The sequence below is a fragment of the Sminthopsis crassicaudata genome, chromosome 2 (genome assembly GCF_048593235.1).
Source record: "Sminthopsis crassicaudata isolate SCR6 chromosome 2, ASM4859323v1, whole genome shotgun sequence".
Classification (NCBI taxonomy): domain Eukaryota; kingdom Metazoa; phylum Chordata; class Mammalia; order Dasyuromorphia; family Dasyuridae; genus Sminthopsis; species Sminthopsis crassicaudata.
In genome coordinates, this window is record NC_133618.1 from 130,865,709 (window position 1) to 130,884,664 (window position 18,956).

Below are 18,956 nucleotides of genomic sequence, written 5' to 3' on the forward strand. Positions count from 1 at the left end.
TCCAAACAAATGCAAACTATGCATGTTATACTAGCCAGGAAGAACCTGATAGTCAAAAGTTGTAATCTGTAGTTCAAAAATGCAAATTTAAATATTAACCAACATTTTCTTAACTAGTTAACTCATTGGTCTCCCCAATTGCAGATTTTGTGCTCTTTCCATATATATATATAGATAGATAGATAGATAGATAGATAGATAGATAGATAGATAGATAGAGATAGATAGATAGATAGATAGATACACACACATATAAATGTGTATAATTATATAACTGTATACAACCATATACATATTAAGCATATATGTGTATATACATACATTATATATATATAATATGTATATGTGTATAAATATATATGTAATGTAACTTCTAGTATTTAAATATGAGCTCTGCTACTTTTATATTTTAACTCAGACAAGTCATTTAACTGCTATATAACTCAATTTCCTCATCTTTAAAATGGAATTATACTAGATGATGCCTGAAGCCACTTTCAGATTTAAATTTTGATACCAAAAACCCTTCAGTATTTAGCATCTTTTTCTCTACAGGCAAGAAATAGTTAAAGAAAAAAGATTATGTGCACAAAAAAAATCCTAAATATTTTGTACATTTTTGTGATGACAGAAAAGTTTCAATGAGTTAAAAATGTTTATAAAGTCACTGTAAAGTCAAAGTCCAACTCCATCAATTGGAGTGGGATAAGAGTGGGAAATGAAAAGTGAGAAGAAAAGTAAAGAGCATTTTCCTATCTCTACTGACACAGGTAACCTAATTCTCCTTTATCATTTTTCCTTTATAGAAATAAAGTTCTTCTCATCATAAAAGGCAAAGAAAGAATTATATTTTTTATATTACTTCCTCATTTATCCTTTAGCTCCTAGAGGACTGAAATAAGCCCTTTTAGCAGTCACCTTTAAGCACCGTTGGGGTACATATACAAAATACTTGAAGTGGTGAAAGAACACTTTCATTAATAGGCAGCTAAGTGACAATGGATAAAGCATTCAATCTGGAATCAAGAAGAGCTGATTTCAAATGTAGATTCCAATGCTCACTAGTTGTGTAATCCCAAGCAAGTCACTTAACCTATGTATGACTCAGTTTCCTTACCTATAAAATGTAGATGATAGAATTTATTTTTTGGGAGTTGTTGTGAAGATAAAATGAGATATTTGTGAAGTTCTTTGCAAACCCAAAGAACCATCTAAATGCTAGCCGTTATTACTATTTAAGATTTAGTTCAATCACATCTTCTGGTTTCTAAATGTATACAATGTACATCATAGATAGTATCCTTCCAAACTTCCCTTCCCATCAGCCTCATTTTTGACCCTACCATTTCCCAAAAATCCTGCTTCCTTTTCCTGTTCTCTCAAAACACCTCAAATCTTTCCAAACTATAAACCATCAGGATTAAATTCCTTTCTTACTTTAGTCCTTCTAGATCTTTTATTTCCTTTCCTAACACTAATTTTCATAATTTTTTTAAACCACTACACAGGGAATATTGTTGAATTAACACTAATGCTAATGATCCATTTTTTTTTCTAAGATAAGATCAAATAAAAAGGCTTGAACATAGTAAACTTGCCTCATCTTTGAATCTGAAAGGCATTTGTTTGGGACCCCCAAAAGACTATCATCCATAGTTTAGAGGGATTTTAATAGCTATCTTTATAAATTATATGGGATTGTGAAGTATCATTCAGAAGTGCTAATAAGTTTGAAATCTAAGTCATATCAGAGGAGTGATTACTAATATGATATCTGCTTGTCATTTTAGATATTATTTGCAAACTATGCTCCTGAACTTATGGAAACCTTTGCAAAAGGCAAAAAGTATTCATATTCCTATGAAGTGGTCCGAGGGAGAAAGTAGGTGTTTTTATTTGTGTGTTTGTGTGTGTGTGTGTATGTGTAATAATTCTTTATTTGTTAAATGTTCTAAGCTAACAATTCAACCAAATCCCTATAGTTTCTGATGCAGATGGGGTCTTTGCTTCATATTTATTTACAAAGGAAATGAGCTCCAAGAAAAGTCGCACTTTATAAAATTTCACAGTATTTTATTTTCTGCAATTAAAACAATTTTCCAAAGAATCTAAAAAGTGGAATTTTTATTCAATTATAAGTTATATACATCTTAAAACTGGCATTGCACACAGATAGATCTTCCATAGTTATATAATATTACATATTATATAAAGTTCTAATTGGCTACTCTTCATGCGTGAAATGTTCCCTCTCCTCCCGTCTGCTTCATAGAATTCTCAGTCTCCTTTAAAATACTATACTAATGTGGCTTTGTTTTCCCTAAGTGCTAGAACAATTATCTCTTCCACATCGCAACTTTTTCCATCCTGATTTTAAATGTGTTGCAGGATGGTATAATAAACTAAATGGGATTTGGAGGGAGTTTTGTAGAAGCAACAGAGTACATGAAAAAGCCAACAGACGAGAGAAAATATTTAGAAACTCATAAATGCATAAATCATATGTATGGCCAATTAAATTTAAATATTTTAATACCATAATAATTCAGACTTCTTATCTAGTATGAAGAGAGGGCCAAAAAATTTTATGTGGATTTTCCACATCACGGGGATGCTGCATCCCTAACCCTGGTGATGTGGAAGGAATAACTGTATCCTTTCCAATAACCAATTAATATTTACTCTGTGTGAATACATGTACATATATGTATATATGCACTTATCTAAATAGATATACTATGTATTCATAGATAATATAAATCATAGATAAACAGATATTAAATATTTATCTCTTAGTGTTATTTTCCAGGACTAGAATTTACGATACTTAAGGGAAGAGATGATTTTGTCTTTAACTCTACCTTCTGGGAGCCTAGCACAGAATGAATCATTTAAATGGCTTGTATGTATGTGTGTGAATGTGTGTATATATATATATATATATATATATATATATATATATATATATATATATATATATATATATATATATAGAGAGAGAGAGAGAGAGAGAGAGAGAGAGAGAGAGAGAGAGAGAGAGAGAGAGAGAGAGAGAGAGAGATATGTATAGGAATTGAATAAAATTTAGAATTGTATATCATCTATAGTTTTCAATATTGTTATCATCACTTTTTCCATCTTAAATCTCAAGCCCGCTAATTTTTAGGAAATCTTTTTGAATTACTGTAACCAAACTCAAATCGTCAAATGGTGTCCAGCCTTCCCATAATAAGAATCTCTATTTTCCCTTGTCCTTGTATACCACATAAAAAGTCCATTGCAGGTTCATATATGATGAAATTTTTCCATTCTAATAACACTGGCAAGAGCTTGTGACCTATTGATGTATATTTAAACAACTCATTGCAATATCTATCTTGAAATAAGATATTAAAATAGTTCTTTCATTGGAATAATTTTCCTTAATTCATATTGTTTTATTACATATCAATTATAATTATATGTGCTTAATCTATTATACTGACCATATTTAAGCCAATCATAATTCAATTTATCAGATTGCAAACCATCAAACTTGTCACCACTAGGCTTGGAAAAGAAAGGGAAATTCAATTCCATTCAGCAAACATTTTAAGCACTTATTCCCCATACTACTTTTGATATGAAAAGACAAAAACAAACAGTTCCTACCTTCATAAAGCTTACATTTTACTTGGGGATATATAAGTAATGGACAACATGTATATAGATAGATAATTATAAAATGTGAACAAAGTATATATAAAGTATTACAGAATGAGGGGAGCATTACCAGATGTGGTATTCAGGAAAGACTTTGTACGATAATTTAAATCCAAGCTGTCTTGAACAAAAGGTAGGCATTCAAAGAGACAAGAACCATCAGGGAGAAAGATTCAAATTTTAGAAATGGGTTCTTAAAAGGGGTAAGAAATGCAATGTGTTTATGTCAGAGAATAGCAAATGACTCAGATTGTCTTATAGGAAAGGGAGAAATAGGAAATGTGTGGAAAATTTTCTTTTCTAACCATTATGTAAAGGGTTTTAAAGGATAGAGGGATTTTTATATTGTATCCTAGAAGAAATAAAAAGCTTCTTGGGCAATGAAATAATATGGTTTAACCTGTACTTGACTTCGGTAGCTGTGAAGATAGATAAAAAAGGGATTTTTTACTCTCTATACCATGTATGATCCTCTGGTTATACTATTACTTGTGGTATTATTTATTTAGCTGAGAGAGAAGGCCCAGAGGTTTGACTCTACAATATAGTAAATGATTGAAAAACTTTACCTGAGTCTTCCTTGCAAAGACATAAAAAGCATAACAATTAAGCCAACCCTGCTAGGGAATATGGTATAAAAGAATCCTGACTCAAAAGGCCAATGAGAACCAAAAATCCAAATACATTATAAATCTCTATAGAAATAGGTTAATATGCATTTGTCAGATCAAGAAAGCAGCATGTCATAGTAGATTTTAGAACACAGCTTGAGCCCCTGACTTTGTCCCAGATTTTGCTCCATGTATATGTTCTCCATCCCTTTTTTGTTCTATTAAAAAAAATACACAAATAATACTTTAAATGTACCTTGTTATGGGCATAGAAACTTATATAATCACCAAAGCATTTGTTTAACCTTTTGTTTCCAAATCTTAGAGATTGAGAATTGGTTCAGAATTAAGGATTTAAAATCTGATAACTCATTTTATAACTTAAGAGAAGTACTTTTCCCTTCTCTCTGCTCCCTCATTCCAATTTAATAACTGACCATAATTTGACAAGTAATGTGGCAATGTCCCAGAAGTTGTTGATTTTCTGAGACATGCATATCTGGTGAAAGAAAGGTTGTAGTGGAAAGAAAGGGATTTCAATGAAAATACAATTGCATTTAAGAGATAAAAAGGTGGGTTTCCAAGGAAGAATGCTGAAATCACACAATTTTTCTGCATATAATCTCCACAAACCCCACAGTGGGATGACTTTAGGGAGGCTTTTGAGAACTAGAAGGGGAAATTGATTGATTGAGAACAGTTATAGCAAGGGAGATAATAGGATTCAGAAAGAAAGAAGTGAGTTGGGGTATCTAGGAGGAAAAAGATAAGCATCCAGCCAGCAGCTTCCTATGAGTATGAATCTATGGGGATGAAGGTATAGGTAGACTATTCTGGTGTGTTGTAAAATGCTTTAGCTTTCTGTGGGAAGGTCTGCTGCTTTTCTAGTTGATCTCAACAGTACAAATTTGTAAAGGAGGGCTGGTGGTAGGAACAGTGGGCAAATTTTTGCCCTTTAAAGGACTGGATGTAGGTATAAAAGGGGAACTAGAGATTCCTTTAAACATATCCTCGTCTATATTATTTCATAAAATAAAGATTTCTTTGTCTATTATATCTCATAGAGCTGGATTTTCATATCTATCATTTATTAAAAGTGGGATACATTTTAGTACTCCAAATTAACTCATTTGCATCTAATCCCTGATAAGATGATGGTTTTGTTCTCCAAAGAGCATATTTATTCTGTGCTTTCTTCTTGTTTCCCAGATTCATTGTGGTTTGTGGAAATATCACTATGGAGAGTGTAACTGCTTTCCTGAGAAATTTCCTCCAGCCCAAAGCAGGGGAAATGAATATTGAGATCATTTTCCTGGGAGAGTAAGTATATCTGCATTACTCATAGCTTCTAAATTTAATCTCAGAACTCATAAAGGAAACCTGATGCTGCAGGGCAAAGGAATTTGATTAGGGAAATCATATTGAAGAACCAAGGCTTCTGGGCCGTTGTTGGGTAGACTGTCTCCCTTCAATTCAAGGTCTCATATCCAAGTTCCTTATCATTCCAAAGGGAATGATATGAGGTGGCTTAATGTGGTAGAAAGCCCACCAGTAATCCACCTGAAATTTCTGGTGTCCTGACCCTTGCACAGAATGAAATTACTCAATCAAAAAGCAGACTGGGTAATTTTACAGAAACATAGAAATTTAGAGAGGTAAGAAAGGCAACCCAAAGTCATCCACTCTATCTATACCTTAATAACTTGAACAAATGATTTTCTGCCACATAAAGATTTGCAGTGCTAGAAAATTCACTATATTACATTGTTGAAAACTCCCAGAGTCTGGGAGATGTGAGTTCAAATATTGCCTCAGACACTTAGTTATGTGTTTCTGGGAAAGCATTCAACTTTTCTAGGCCTCAGTTTATCCATCTACAAAATAAGATGACAGGGCTTCAGGTACAATAGGTTCTTGTGAATATCGCAACATTTGTAAAACACCTTGCAAACTTTGAAGTGTTATATAAATGTTATTATTGTTACCCCCATTATCATCATTATCCTCTTCATCATCAAAATGACCTAGTACTTAAAAAATCCATTTGAATCAGGTTAGACAACATTAATTATTGAGAAACTTTTTCCTTAAATTAAGCCTAAATGCTTCTGCAGCTCTTTCAGACCTCTGAGACAATGTAGAACAAATGTAACCCCCTTTCCAACATGAAAGCCTTAAAATAAATGAAGGGAATTCTTAGGTAACCCTTAATTTTTCTTCAGATTAAAATAATTTGAACAAATTCGTGTATATTATAAATTTTAAACCTGACACTTTCCACATAGTGACCTTCACATCAGTCTTTCACAGATCTCCTCCATTTGAGCCAGGGCAGAGTTCTGAGGACTTCTTTCAACTCCTAGAAAACTGCAGGTTCCCTCACAAATCCCTAGGTTGCCATTCTTTCCCTACCCCCCATGCCATCGCATATAGAAGCTGTAGATTAATTTTAATAAGTAGCTATGAGAAAATAGAGGCAGGAAACACAGAGAGGTATGACAGACACAGCCTAAAGGATAACAATATTAAAAACAGATTAAAAACATGCCTGAAAATTAACTGTGGTTGAAGCAGGCACAGATGAACTCAATATCAACAGATATTTTTAAAATTCATTTATATCCTCTTATTTCATGCTCCTGGGTAAAAATCCGAGTGAAGAACCCAGCTCTTAGAGTGACATGTTGATTTCCTTATTACACAGCAAAGGCCTCAGGAAAACAAAAACAAAATAAAATACAAAAATAGGAAAAAAAAAAGTATTGGAGCAGTAACAAACATACTAGTAACTTTCAGTATTTAGTTCATTAGTTTTCCAAATATAATTTTGATCACAATGATGCACAGGTGTACCATTTTTAGTTATATTTTGAGAATAAATCATACATATATATGTAACTTCATAAATATCTTCAACATGCTAGGAAGGGGAAGCATCCAAGATAATCAGTACTTTCACACACAGGGAATCAGTTTGTAAATTCATTTAAAATCCTTCAAGGAAAAAAAATGTGGACATTCTATGTCCTGAAGCTTATTATTGCCATTAGTAGAGCACAGGATAGAATAGGAGGAGGAAAGAACATTCCTGATGCTATTTCAAAGTATTCTGTTCAGACAGTTGCTTTTGCCTATACAGCCATTTCCAAATCCCATTGGTAGCCCTTGTAGGATGACTTTATTGCACTAAATTGGTGGCTTCACATATTCCAAAAAAAAAAACAAAAACAAAAAAAAAAAACAGTAGTATGGACCTCCTTTCCCACCTTATTTAAGTCTCTCATTCAACAATTACTTCTTCTCTGTATCTCCTGAAAAGCACCCCTCCCTTTCGAAAAGTTTTAATCCTTTATTAGAATATAAATTCTTGGAGGGATTGTTGTTTTCTTGTATTCTATCCTCAGAGCTTAGGGTCCCTGATACACAGGAAGTGATTAATAAGTAATCAGTTATCTATTTAATTTTATATATGTGTGTGTGTATCTATTCATCTATCCATTTATTCATTCTTCCTTCATTTATCTATATATATATAAAATCTATGTAGACATACTAGATTAAACAATAATATTAATTATGCAACTTGTGAAGATTTCTTTCTTCTCTGAGCCCTCATTTTTACTTTCCTATTTACCTAGAACCCTTCCTTCCCTGGAACTGGAGACAATTTTCAAGCTGTACTTGGCTTATACTAGTTTCTTCTATGGATCTGCATTAAAAATGGAAGATTTAAAGAGAGTTGCGGTAAGAGCTTTTTTTGTGCATCCTTGTTTCTGGTCATCCCTCATGTGAGATGTAGGACCACATTTGCTTTTGAAATGTTTCTACTCCTACACAATTTTCACCCTTCACCTGATGGGAAAGGTGAATGCCATAGTTTAATCAATATGCTGGCAATTAATGAGGGTGGAATAGAAGGAAATGTTTTGAAAATTCCTGATTTTAAAATTTCTGAAAAAAATTAAGACACTCCTTTGAGATATTTTCAAATTACTTCTATTAAAAACTAGCCATTTGAATCTCTTTAGAACTGCAGTCCTTAATAGAGAGGAATGCTGATGGATCTGAGGGATGGTTTATTGCCAAAGCAGATCCACCAAATCCTGAATCAGACCTCAAATCCTTGCAGCCCAACCATTTTTACTCATTCTCTCCAATTTTCTGGCAAAAAAAAAAAAAAAAAAAAAAACTTTGAGTAAATCTTATAAACAAGTATAATTACCTGCAGACACATACACAAGTACCAGTTATATAGTCATACAAACAAGTAACTTGAATCAGTCCTGGCCTCCATATCTGTTCTTTCATCAATTGTTCCCTCAGAGGATCCTATGACTGGGTGAGCGGAAAGATTCCAGTGGAGAGGGTATCTATTATGATTTTTTTTATTTCTTATAATAAGGGAAAAGAAAGACAGAAACAAAGAGATAGAAGGAAATTGTCAGGGCTTTTATAGCCTTTATTTATACAGAAATAAAAGTAATCACCACTAATAGTTATCCCTCAGTGCCTAAATAAAGGGTACCTCAGAATCTTACATGTTAACTTAGGTAGAATGTTTAGTAGAAAGAGAACTCAATGAATTTAGAGCAAGAGTGTGCTGGCAAATGCTTAACAACCAGTTTTTGAGTGAGAGGAAATGTGTGTGTATCTGTATATAAATATATATATATACATATATATGTATATATATATATATACATATATATGTATATATATATATACAAGACACAAGTTTAATCTATATTATTATTTTCTTCATCATATTCTTAATCAACAACCAATAAAACAAAAGAATAAATAAAAGACAATATGTTGCATTTTCTGATTTTGTAGGTATGAGTGTTCACATTGACAATTTAAGGATCAGTTTCTTTTGGAGCTGGGAAAAGCTAACTCTAACACAGACCTGACATAATCAAGAGACCAGGCTCAATTTCCTGCCTTATAATCTGTGTGGCCATGGTGAAATCACATCTTTTCCCAGAATATTTATTTCTTTATCTGACAAATAGGGGTAATACCACTCCCTTCCTAGGGTTTCTGTGAAGACTGTAATTTTCAAACTTCAAAACATATTGGTAGTTATTATTGCTAGCTTCTCTCTGCCACTCTTCACAAGCAATTATCCCAGACCATTTGAGAGCTGTGTTACTGGTACAAAGAAGGATTTCCAAAATGCCCTGCCTCTGTAATGGCAGAAACTTTCACTATTTTTTTTTGGTGACTCTTTTGCCTTTACATCATAAGACAGCTTGAAATTAGAGCATCTCAAGAGTTCCTCAATATTTGACAAGATGATCCCTGTTTGATCTTGAAGAATAGGTGGAATATGCAGAAGCTTGCCTGATTTTAGCCAATCCTATGTGTGCTGATTCATACATTGAAGATACTTCTAACATCATGAGGTAAGAGGCTAACGTTTTATTTTTAAATACTTGCTATGTTACAATTTTTCAGAGAAAATTCCTCAGAACTCCTCAGAATAGTAGCAAAAACAAGGATATGCCATCTCTAAGTGGAGAATTTCATTAGAAACAACTTTATTTCTTTGGAAACAACTTTAGACAATCTTTCACAAATGTATACAACTGATTTTTGCTGAAACATTTTCAGTGATGGAGAATTTATTAGCTCCTAAAACAATTCAGTTCAACAAATATGACAGAAACTATATCCAAGGCACTTTTTAGTTTTGTTTCATTGCAATATGTCATAATCTATTACTTATGGAAGTACAACTCTCTTTTCACCTTCTCAATCCCACTATGCAATCACTGAAGGAAAGAAGATAGATAAAATCTCCAATGCACCCTTGTTACAGCACCTTTCAGATATTCCCAAAAAATGTTCACTTGAAATCATTAAACTCTCTATTCTCCCTACTTCCTCCAGAACTCTATAAAGATGGAAAAAAAGTAATGAAGTAAATGGTCACTAGTCACCTGTAATAATTGTAATTATGCTGATGAGACTTTTGACGACCTATATCAGTCTGGGAGTTTTTATGGGATCTTTTGTTTGATTTGTTTTGTTTTTAAGTAATAGATCTCTACTACGTTTGCTGAACCATGCAGATTCTCGTTGATTCTCCTTTTCCCAATGGCAAGATGGGCCAAGCCTAGCATTGCCATTTGTGGCTATAGAACACTAAAAAGTTCATTGGTTTATTCAGGCATCAGAACCATGACTTTTATTTCACATATATTATATGCATGTATATATATATATATATACATTCAGATCATTATGAAGATATTAATATAAATTTGGTAGAGAATTATCAAGAAAATTAAATAACAGTTACTATACTTGTATCCATATGCCTATGTATGTGTTAATATAAAGAATATATATATACATATATATATATATATATGGTTATTTCCACTCACATATAAATCAATGAATGAATAAAAAATGGATATATGCATATATGTGCATGTGTGTGTATATGATGGTAGATCAAAATGACAAACCCAAAATAGATGAGATTTTGGTTATGTAAAATTCATCAACAAGCATTTATTAAATGATTCATATATGCTAGATATGCTAAGTACTAGGAATACAAAAATAAAAATGATACAACTCCTTTTCTAAAGAAGTTTACATTCTATTAAAGGGAATTGAATATATGCAAAGTCAACAAAATCTATTTTGAGGGGACTTTTTATAGTTTTTTCCTTTGAACATAACTTAAGCTGAAAATTAGGCCCTTTCTCTCCTCATAGGTATATGGGGTGGGAGGAATATTTGGGTTTATCACTTTAGCCTTAGTTTATACATCACCATTAAATTGTTCTGTGTGTCAGCATAACATGTGTCGACTCATGTCAGGTAATATTTTGTCTATGGCCTCTTAATATGAACAGCTGGACTTTCCACAAGTATAGTTTGCTGAACCTAGGAATACATTATGTTTTCCCCCAAAATTCTATCTACACACAGAATTAATCAACAAAACATCTAAGCACCAACATTATTAAATACTAATCCTGCATCAAAACAAATAAATTCTCCCCATTAGCTGTGTATTACAAAACTTTTTAGCCCACCCAAGTAAACTAATAAGCATATGTGTTTTCTACAAGAGTACTCTCCATCAAGAACTATTACCCTAAGGCCAGAGTCATCATACAGATACTTCAATCCCATAACAAGGTATGAAAACTGTTAATTATATCTATTGTCATTAGGTCATAAAAATCAGAGATTATAATTAAGAATTAATTTAGGGGACATCTAATCCAATCCCATTGTTTAAGAAATTAAGGCCAAGGCACAGAGTAACAGAGTTGGAAGTATTCCAATGCCACTGTATCTCAGCAAAAAATCCTATTAGCCTCCCTAACATGGAGTCAACCATTGTTTGTTTGAAGATGTCCAGTGAAAGTCAGAAACCCTACCTTCCAAGTTAAATCCCATTCCATATTAGGATGGATCTCATTGTTAGGAATTATGTATTTATGTGCCCCTGAAATCATTCTCCACAATTTCTGCATCCACCTTTTTAATGTAATTCTGACCTTTGGAGTCAAGCAGAACAGGTAGAATCCTTTTACCAAATGACAGTATTTCAAATATTTGAAATCAGCTGTAATATCCCCACAAAGTCCTTTCTTCATTAGGCTACATATCCCCATTGACTTTCATCATCCCACAAAACATGGGAGGATGTTCACACTTCTGTTGGTGTCCTCCATTGAATGGAACACAATATTACAGATTTTATCTCACTATTTGCGAACAAAGGAGAGCTGTCTTATTCCTAACCTTGGCCACTATAACTAAGATTAATTTCTTTTCTACTATCCCAATACACCAAGATGAAGTTTCCTACTTGGCTATAGTCTTACATATCACTTTATATTGGTTTTCAATAAAATTCACTGTTCTTTGGTGAAACTTGAATATTTCCTGAACTTAGTCATAAAAAAGTGTGGCTTTGGATCTGTTTCAGATCACTAATATTTAACTTGAATTTATTGAACTTAACTACTGGCAAAGTGGGACTTACTAAAATCAAATCCTTTGTGAAATGATCCCCATATGTATACTCCCTTTTGGTACAAGGTAGTGTCCAAGATACTGGTGAACAATAATATATTCAGCATTTCCAAATAGAAATGATGAATTTCTTCTCATACTAATACTGAGCTAAGTAAGCACTGAGAACTACTTTTATATACATGAGTAGAGGAAATAAAATATAATGCAAATATGCATAAGTCCTGAATTTGAATCCTTATTCTGCATCTTACTAGCTCCATGGCATCCTTGGGAAAGCAAGATCACTATCCAGAACTTAATTTTACTAAAATGAGTATACTGTTAATTTCATTAATCATATCTCAGGTTTGTTGGAGGGAAGCAAAACTGAAGAAATGTGAGTTATCATTATGAGTTGTGATTATGTCAAGGAAGAAAGAACAAGTGATTTAAGAGCTTTTAGGCTTGTGCATATTTTCCTAACCTATTTTCCAACTTAAACAGTATTACCTGCCAAAGATTCCCAACTGGGACTGGTGTTCTGGGGACAATGTCATCTGCTTTGCTGAACTGAACCTAGGATTCATTGCTCAAGGCTGTTTGGTTCCAGGCTTAGCTACTTTCCTAACTTCCCTGTTTGTGGAACAGACCAAAAAGGTAACCATGCCAGAAAGTGAAAAAAAAAAAAAAAAAAGCAAAAACAATCAAATTATCTAGTCTGAATCCAATCCCCATGCCAAAGTCTACTGTATTTAAAAATAGAGGAACTGGGAATTCTTAGTGGCTATTGATGGTAGTAAAAATTCACTTTTGACAAAAACTGCTGGGAATATTGGAAACTAGTATTGCAAAAACTAGGCATTGATCCATAGCTAACATAGTATACCAAGATAAGGTCTAAATTGGTTCATGATATAGACATAAAGAATGATATTATAAACAAATTAGAAGAACATAGGATAGTTTACCATTCAGACCTATGGATGAGGAAGGAATTTGTGACCAAAGAAGAACTAGAGATCATTATTGATCACAAATGAGACAATTTAGATTCTATTAAGTTAAAAAGTTTTTTTAGAAGGGAAGCAATAAACTAGGAAAACATTTTACATTCAAAGATTCTCAAAAAGGCCTCACTTCTAAAATATACAGAGAATTGAGTCAAATTTATAAGAATTCAAGCCATTCTCCAAAATAAATGGTCAAAAGATATGAATAGACAATTTTCAGATGAAGAAATTGGAACTATTTGCAGTCACTTGAAAAGATGCTCCAAATCACTATGATCAGAGAAATGCAAATTAAGACAACTCTGAGGTACCAAGACTCACCTTTCAAATTTAAGATGACATGAAAAGATAATGTTGAATGTTGGAAGGGATATGGGAAAATTGGGACAGTGATACATTGTTGGTGGAACTGTGAATGCATCCAACCATTCTAGAGAGCAATTTGGAACTATGCTCAAAAAGTTATCAAACTATGTATACCCTTTGACCCAGCAGTGTTTGTATTGGGCCTATATCCTAAAGAAATCCTAAAGGAGAGAAAGGGACCCATATGTGCAAAAATGTTTTGTGGCAGCAAGAAACTAGAAACTCAGTGGATACCATCAGTTGGAGAATGGATGAATAAGTTGTGGTACCTTAATATTATGGAATATTAGTGTTCTATAAGAAATGACCAACAGGATGATTTCAGAAAGGCCTGGAGAGACTTATATGAACTGATGCTAAGTGAAATGAGCAGAACCAGGAAGTCATTATACACAGCAACAACAAAACTATATGATTATCAATTCTGATGGATGTGGCTCTCTTCAACAATGAGATAATTCAAACCAATTCCAATTGTTCAGTGATGAAGAGAGCCATCCATACCCAGAGAGAAGACTGAGGGTAATGAGTATGGAACACAACATAGTATTCTCACTCTTTTTGTTGATGTTTGCTTGAATTTTGTTTTCTTTCTCAGGTTTTTTTTTCTTTTTTGATCCATTTTTTTCTTGTGCAGCAAGATAACTGTATAAATATTTATACATATATTGGATTTAACATATATTTTAACATATTTTACATGTATTGGACTACCTGATATCTGGGTTGGGAGAAAAAGGGGAAAATTTGGAACAGAAAGTTTTGTAAGGGTCATTGTTGAAAAATTACCCAAGCATATGTTTTATAGATAAAAAGCTTTAATAATTTTTAAAATAAAATACTGATTCTCCAACAAGTCCACATGCTCACTAGCAAGGGTACATACTCCCTCTGCTTTTTCAGTTTGAAAGAAACAATTGTATGCTGAAAATAACCATCAGTAAGCTATGAGAATACTGTTTATATTCCTGTTATCTTTTTACCTTTAAAATGTCCAAATGAAAAAATAATATCAACAGCTCATATTTATATATAGCATTTTAATATTTGCAAAGTAAAAGTATTTTATAAGTATTTCATTTGAGTTAGTAGCTATTATTATTTCCATTTTATAGAGGAGGAAACTGAAATAAAAGAACTGAAATAATTCTCCCTCAGTCTCATGTCTAGCAGGAATCTAAAGCTGGTTTTCAACTCCAAGACCAGAACACTTTCTGCTGTACCCCTTATCTGTCCACACAACTTACATTACAAAATGAGAGGAATGATATATGGTAAAAGACTTTACTGAAATATGACGATACAGTATGAGAAAGCTCAGCCTAGGTGGGTAAGGTGCTAAATCTTGGAGGTAACAGTTTTCACCCCAAATCTCACAAGTTGCTTGATCCTTTTGAAACTCATTTTCCTCATCAGTAAAATAGGAATAAAAATATCTATAATGCCTCACATAGAAATTATGAGGAATAAATAAGAAAATTATGTAAAGCACTATAACAATCAACAAATAATAACTGAGTAATCATTCTTTGGCTAGAATGGGGCAGACATAGTAAACAGGCTAGTAAAAATTTTCCTTTCTATTATTTGGAGGATGTTAATACTCTTGCAAGGGTTACTCCATTCCTTCAATTGGGATGTGAACAGAGAGTCATAATTTAATTAATGTGGGTGTTCCCTCTGTATACATTGCAATTCCTCCATGTCTTAAAAAGTCCTTTGCATTATTTTGTCCAAAGTCATTCACTATTGCTACCAATTGTCTTTTTGGTGACAAGTTGCTCTGTAATTTGTTAAACTGGCCTTTGGTGAACAGCCTATGGTGAACAGCCTGTACTGAAAGTCTTTCCAGTTTTGTAAAATCAGAGTTTGTAGTCTGCTGCTTTTGAAAATACTATGCTATCCCGAAGATTCCTCTTCAGAAGAGAGTCTTCATGATGGATTCTCTCTGAGGCGTTATAGTTTAGTAGAAATAAGCCTGGTTGTAAAGTCAGAAAACCTGGATTTAAGTCCCAGCTCTGCCACTTACCACCTATTTTGATGCTGTGCAACCCAATGTTTTCATCTGAGCTTCATTTTTCTTTACAAAATGAAAAACTTGGGCTAGAATTAAAGGTTCTTTTAATCTTTTTATTTGTATCATGGACTTCCTTGGCTGCCTGCTGAAGTCTGTGTATTTCTTCTCAGAACAATGTTTGCAAATACATAAAATAAAATATATTACCTTAATAATCCTAGTACAAAGGAAACTAATCATAGTGAAATACAGCTATCAAAATAGTTTTAAAAACAGATTGAGAGACCCTAAGTTAAGAATACCTAGAGGAAAATGATTAAGGGCCCTTAATGCTTCTTACTTTATTATTCTATAATTTTTACTGGTTCTTAGGATCTTTGAAATCTTTTGTTTATCTAAATTTTCTCTTCCCATCTCCCAAAATGCATGGACACACACACACACACACACACACACACACACACACACTCCAAAGCCTTTATTCATAAATTACTAGGTTTTTTTTCTCCTCATCTTTCTTGATATTTTGACGTTTTAGAGTCACAAAATAAAATAAAATAAAACCATGGTGGGTTCTGGGAAGGTAAAAGTAGCAGAAACAGGAAAGAAAGAAGAGAAAATATATATACTTGATAAAGAAGAAACAACCTTTGAATAATTTTCTCAAGCCAATATGACTTTGATATTATAAAGAGATAAAAATAAAGAATAATCATCATGCATTATGCTGCCTGAAGAAAGCTCATGTTGCTACATTGGATATGCTTTTACTATCACCTAGTGGTCAATGGATATGTCTCAAGTAAATGGCATGAATTCAAGGAAATTGAATTCTATATTCACTAAGTGACAAAGAATTACAGTATATCTGCTATTTTAATTGTTCTAGACAAACTGAGGACTGTATAATCATGAGATTATTGCTGGTAGAAAGAAAAGAAACCAACTAGTTTTTTCTCCTCTTATTTAGAAGTTGAAACTTTCTCTGAAGATAATTGTGTCAATACCAACTTCATTTGCAATGGCATTTTGTGAAACAAAAAAAAAAGTGAGCTAGGTATATGATTAACAGCTCTTGTTAATGGCTGGGATTAAGAAGAGCTGGAGAGGTCTGTAAAGGACTTTAAGGTGTTCACATCAGGAAATTCTAAAGTCTTAAAATAATACAAAACTTTCTAAAACTCTTCATTATCTCTTGGTCCTCATCAATATGAGAGGAAAGCATTGACTGCTATTAAGACTTGATGTTCCAATAGAAAAAGAAGTTGCTCAAAAGTAAGAATTTCCAAATCTTTTCTTTGGTTCTTGCTACTAGTATCAAATAGAAAGAATACTGTACTTGAATTCAGAAGTTGAGTTCAGATCAAGGCTCTGTCACTTCCTAGCTTTGTGACAACAAGCAGTTCATCTTGACTTTTAGTTTGTTTTCTTATCTTGTTCAGGAGACAAACTAGTTGTTCTTTTAGCTTCACTTTCCTTACCTGTAAAAGGTAATAATAATAATTTTTTTACTCTCTATCACAAATATATATTATGAGGGAAATCCTTTGTGTATATTAAAGCCTTACAGAAATTACAGAAATGTGTGAAATTATCTTTTCTGGGCCTCAGTTCATTTATCTGTAAAATGGAAATCTAAAACTCCAAGCACTAGATTGAACTATTATATCAAATAAATAAGATGTTTTTTGTTGATTCCTTCATCTCTTAGATTCAAAAGTTTGGTTGAGATTGGTGATACGTGTTTTTAATTACCCTATGTAGTAAGTAATTATGAAGAGTAATATGAGGTTTTGTTTTTATTTGTTTTAATTGGTATTAGTAGAATTATTTCTTTTAGATTTAAATCAACATCAGAAATGGCTAGCTCTCTATGATCTGATAGTTCTAGGATTCATAATCCAAATTTTCTTGTTTTTCTTCCTAATCTTTTTCAAACTGCCCCAGAAGGTCCTTTTTTATCTCCACGATTATCCTTTATGGCCCTTTGCTAAAAATGGGAACATTCAGGTTAGAGATAATAAGCCAATTTCCAGGGTAATGTGGAATTAACCAATGGAATAGACTGACTAGTGAGGTGAGTCCAGTTTATTAGAGGAATTCAAGGGAATTCAGAAAACTTCTAGTAAAGGTAGGTGAAGGATCCTGCTCAGTTCTCAGAAAGGGCCTGAATTGCCAAATGGGGAGATTTTGTCTAATCTAGATACTTAAAACATTGATGATTTTCTTTTGAATGAAGGACACAATTGTTAAAGAAATTCAGCATCCTTCATTTAATCACTCTCAAACAAAAATATAGTTATCCAGAGTAGTCCACAAAGGAAATGGTCATTCACATCCCTGATCCTATACTTTGGAGAGCTTTAGGGGCCAAAGTATCTAAAGTTGTGATTTTTGTATCTTTCATCCAGGTAAAGAAACCAGGGTGACACAATTGGTAAATGAAGAATGTGATTCTCACCTGATGATGCTCATTCTGATCTCCAAGGCAACACAGCTAAATCTGGAGCTGGTCACTTAGCAACAACACTCTCTCCTTCCAAACATATGCTTCTCTGGTTGCCTTGTCATGATCTCCTCCTTTTTTGGAAGCTTCCCCCCTCTTTTCCAACATGTTTATCTATTACTATTCACAGTGTTTATCATGTTGGTTCTTTGGGTCAATGAAAATGTTACAGAATTGGGGGACACATTTTGATTTTTCTTTGATTTCACAACTCAATTAAAATGAGCCAGACCACTTAGCAGAGTGGTATTATAAGAGGGTATTAAGGCACTATTATTCTCCATTCCTTCACTCTTCTAATTCTGGAATACTACAGGAACATCTTCAACCATTAGGAAAAGACCCCATTGCCCTATGGGGTGACCAGAACATGGACAAAGGAAACTAATGCCTTCTTGGAGGTGTGTAGAATCAGAAAATATCAGACCTGGAAGGACATGACCATCAATAAGCTTTTATTAAGCCCATACTAACTTCAGTTATACTTGAGCTATAATCTTCTATACACTATTTCCTACAGGAAGTTATCCAGCCTCTAAGAGCACCTTAAGTTACAGGGAACTTAGCTATTTAATTACTAACTATTCTTGAAATGACCAATTGCACTTCGGAACAGCTCTAATAGGATATCTGTCTTTACACAGAGATCAAATTAGATTCTGAGCAGCTTCCACTCATTATTAAAACCAATTGTTAAAATGAGGACTCTCCAACTTGGAAATAACCTCAAAAGTCAACTCGCTCAGCTAAAC

General features: G+C 33.1%; 1 protein-coding gene across 1 annotated transcript in view; it reads left to right on the plus strand.

Moving 5' to 3' along the window:
• Positions 1 to 18,956, plus strand: part of KCNU1 (potassium calcium-activated channel subfamily U member 1) — a 270,021-nt gene that overhangs the window by 89,524 nt on the left and 161,541 nt on the right. Inside the window, 6 exon segments of the mRNA XM_074285038.1 lie at positions 1,791 to 1,882; positions 5,523 to 5,633; positions 7,952 to 8,057; positions 9,639 to 9,721; positions 11,408 to 11,477; positions 12,810 to 12,962. Coding sequence (XP_074141139.1) covers positions 1,791 to 1,882; positions 5,523 to 5,633; positions 7,952 to 8,057; positions 9,639 to 9,721; positions 11,408 to 11,477; positions 12,810 to 12,962 — 615 coding nt within the window.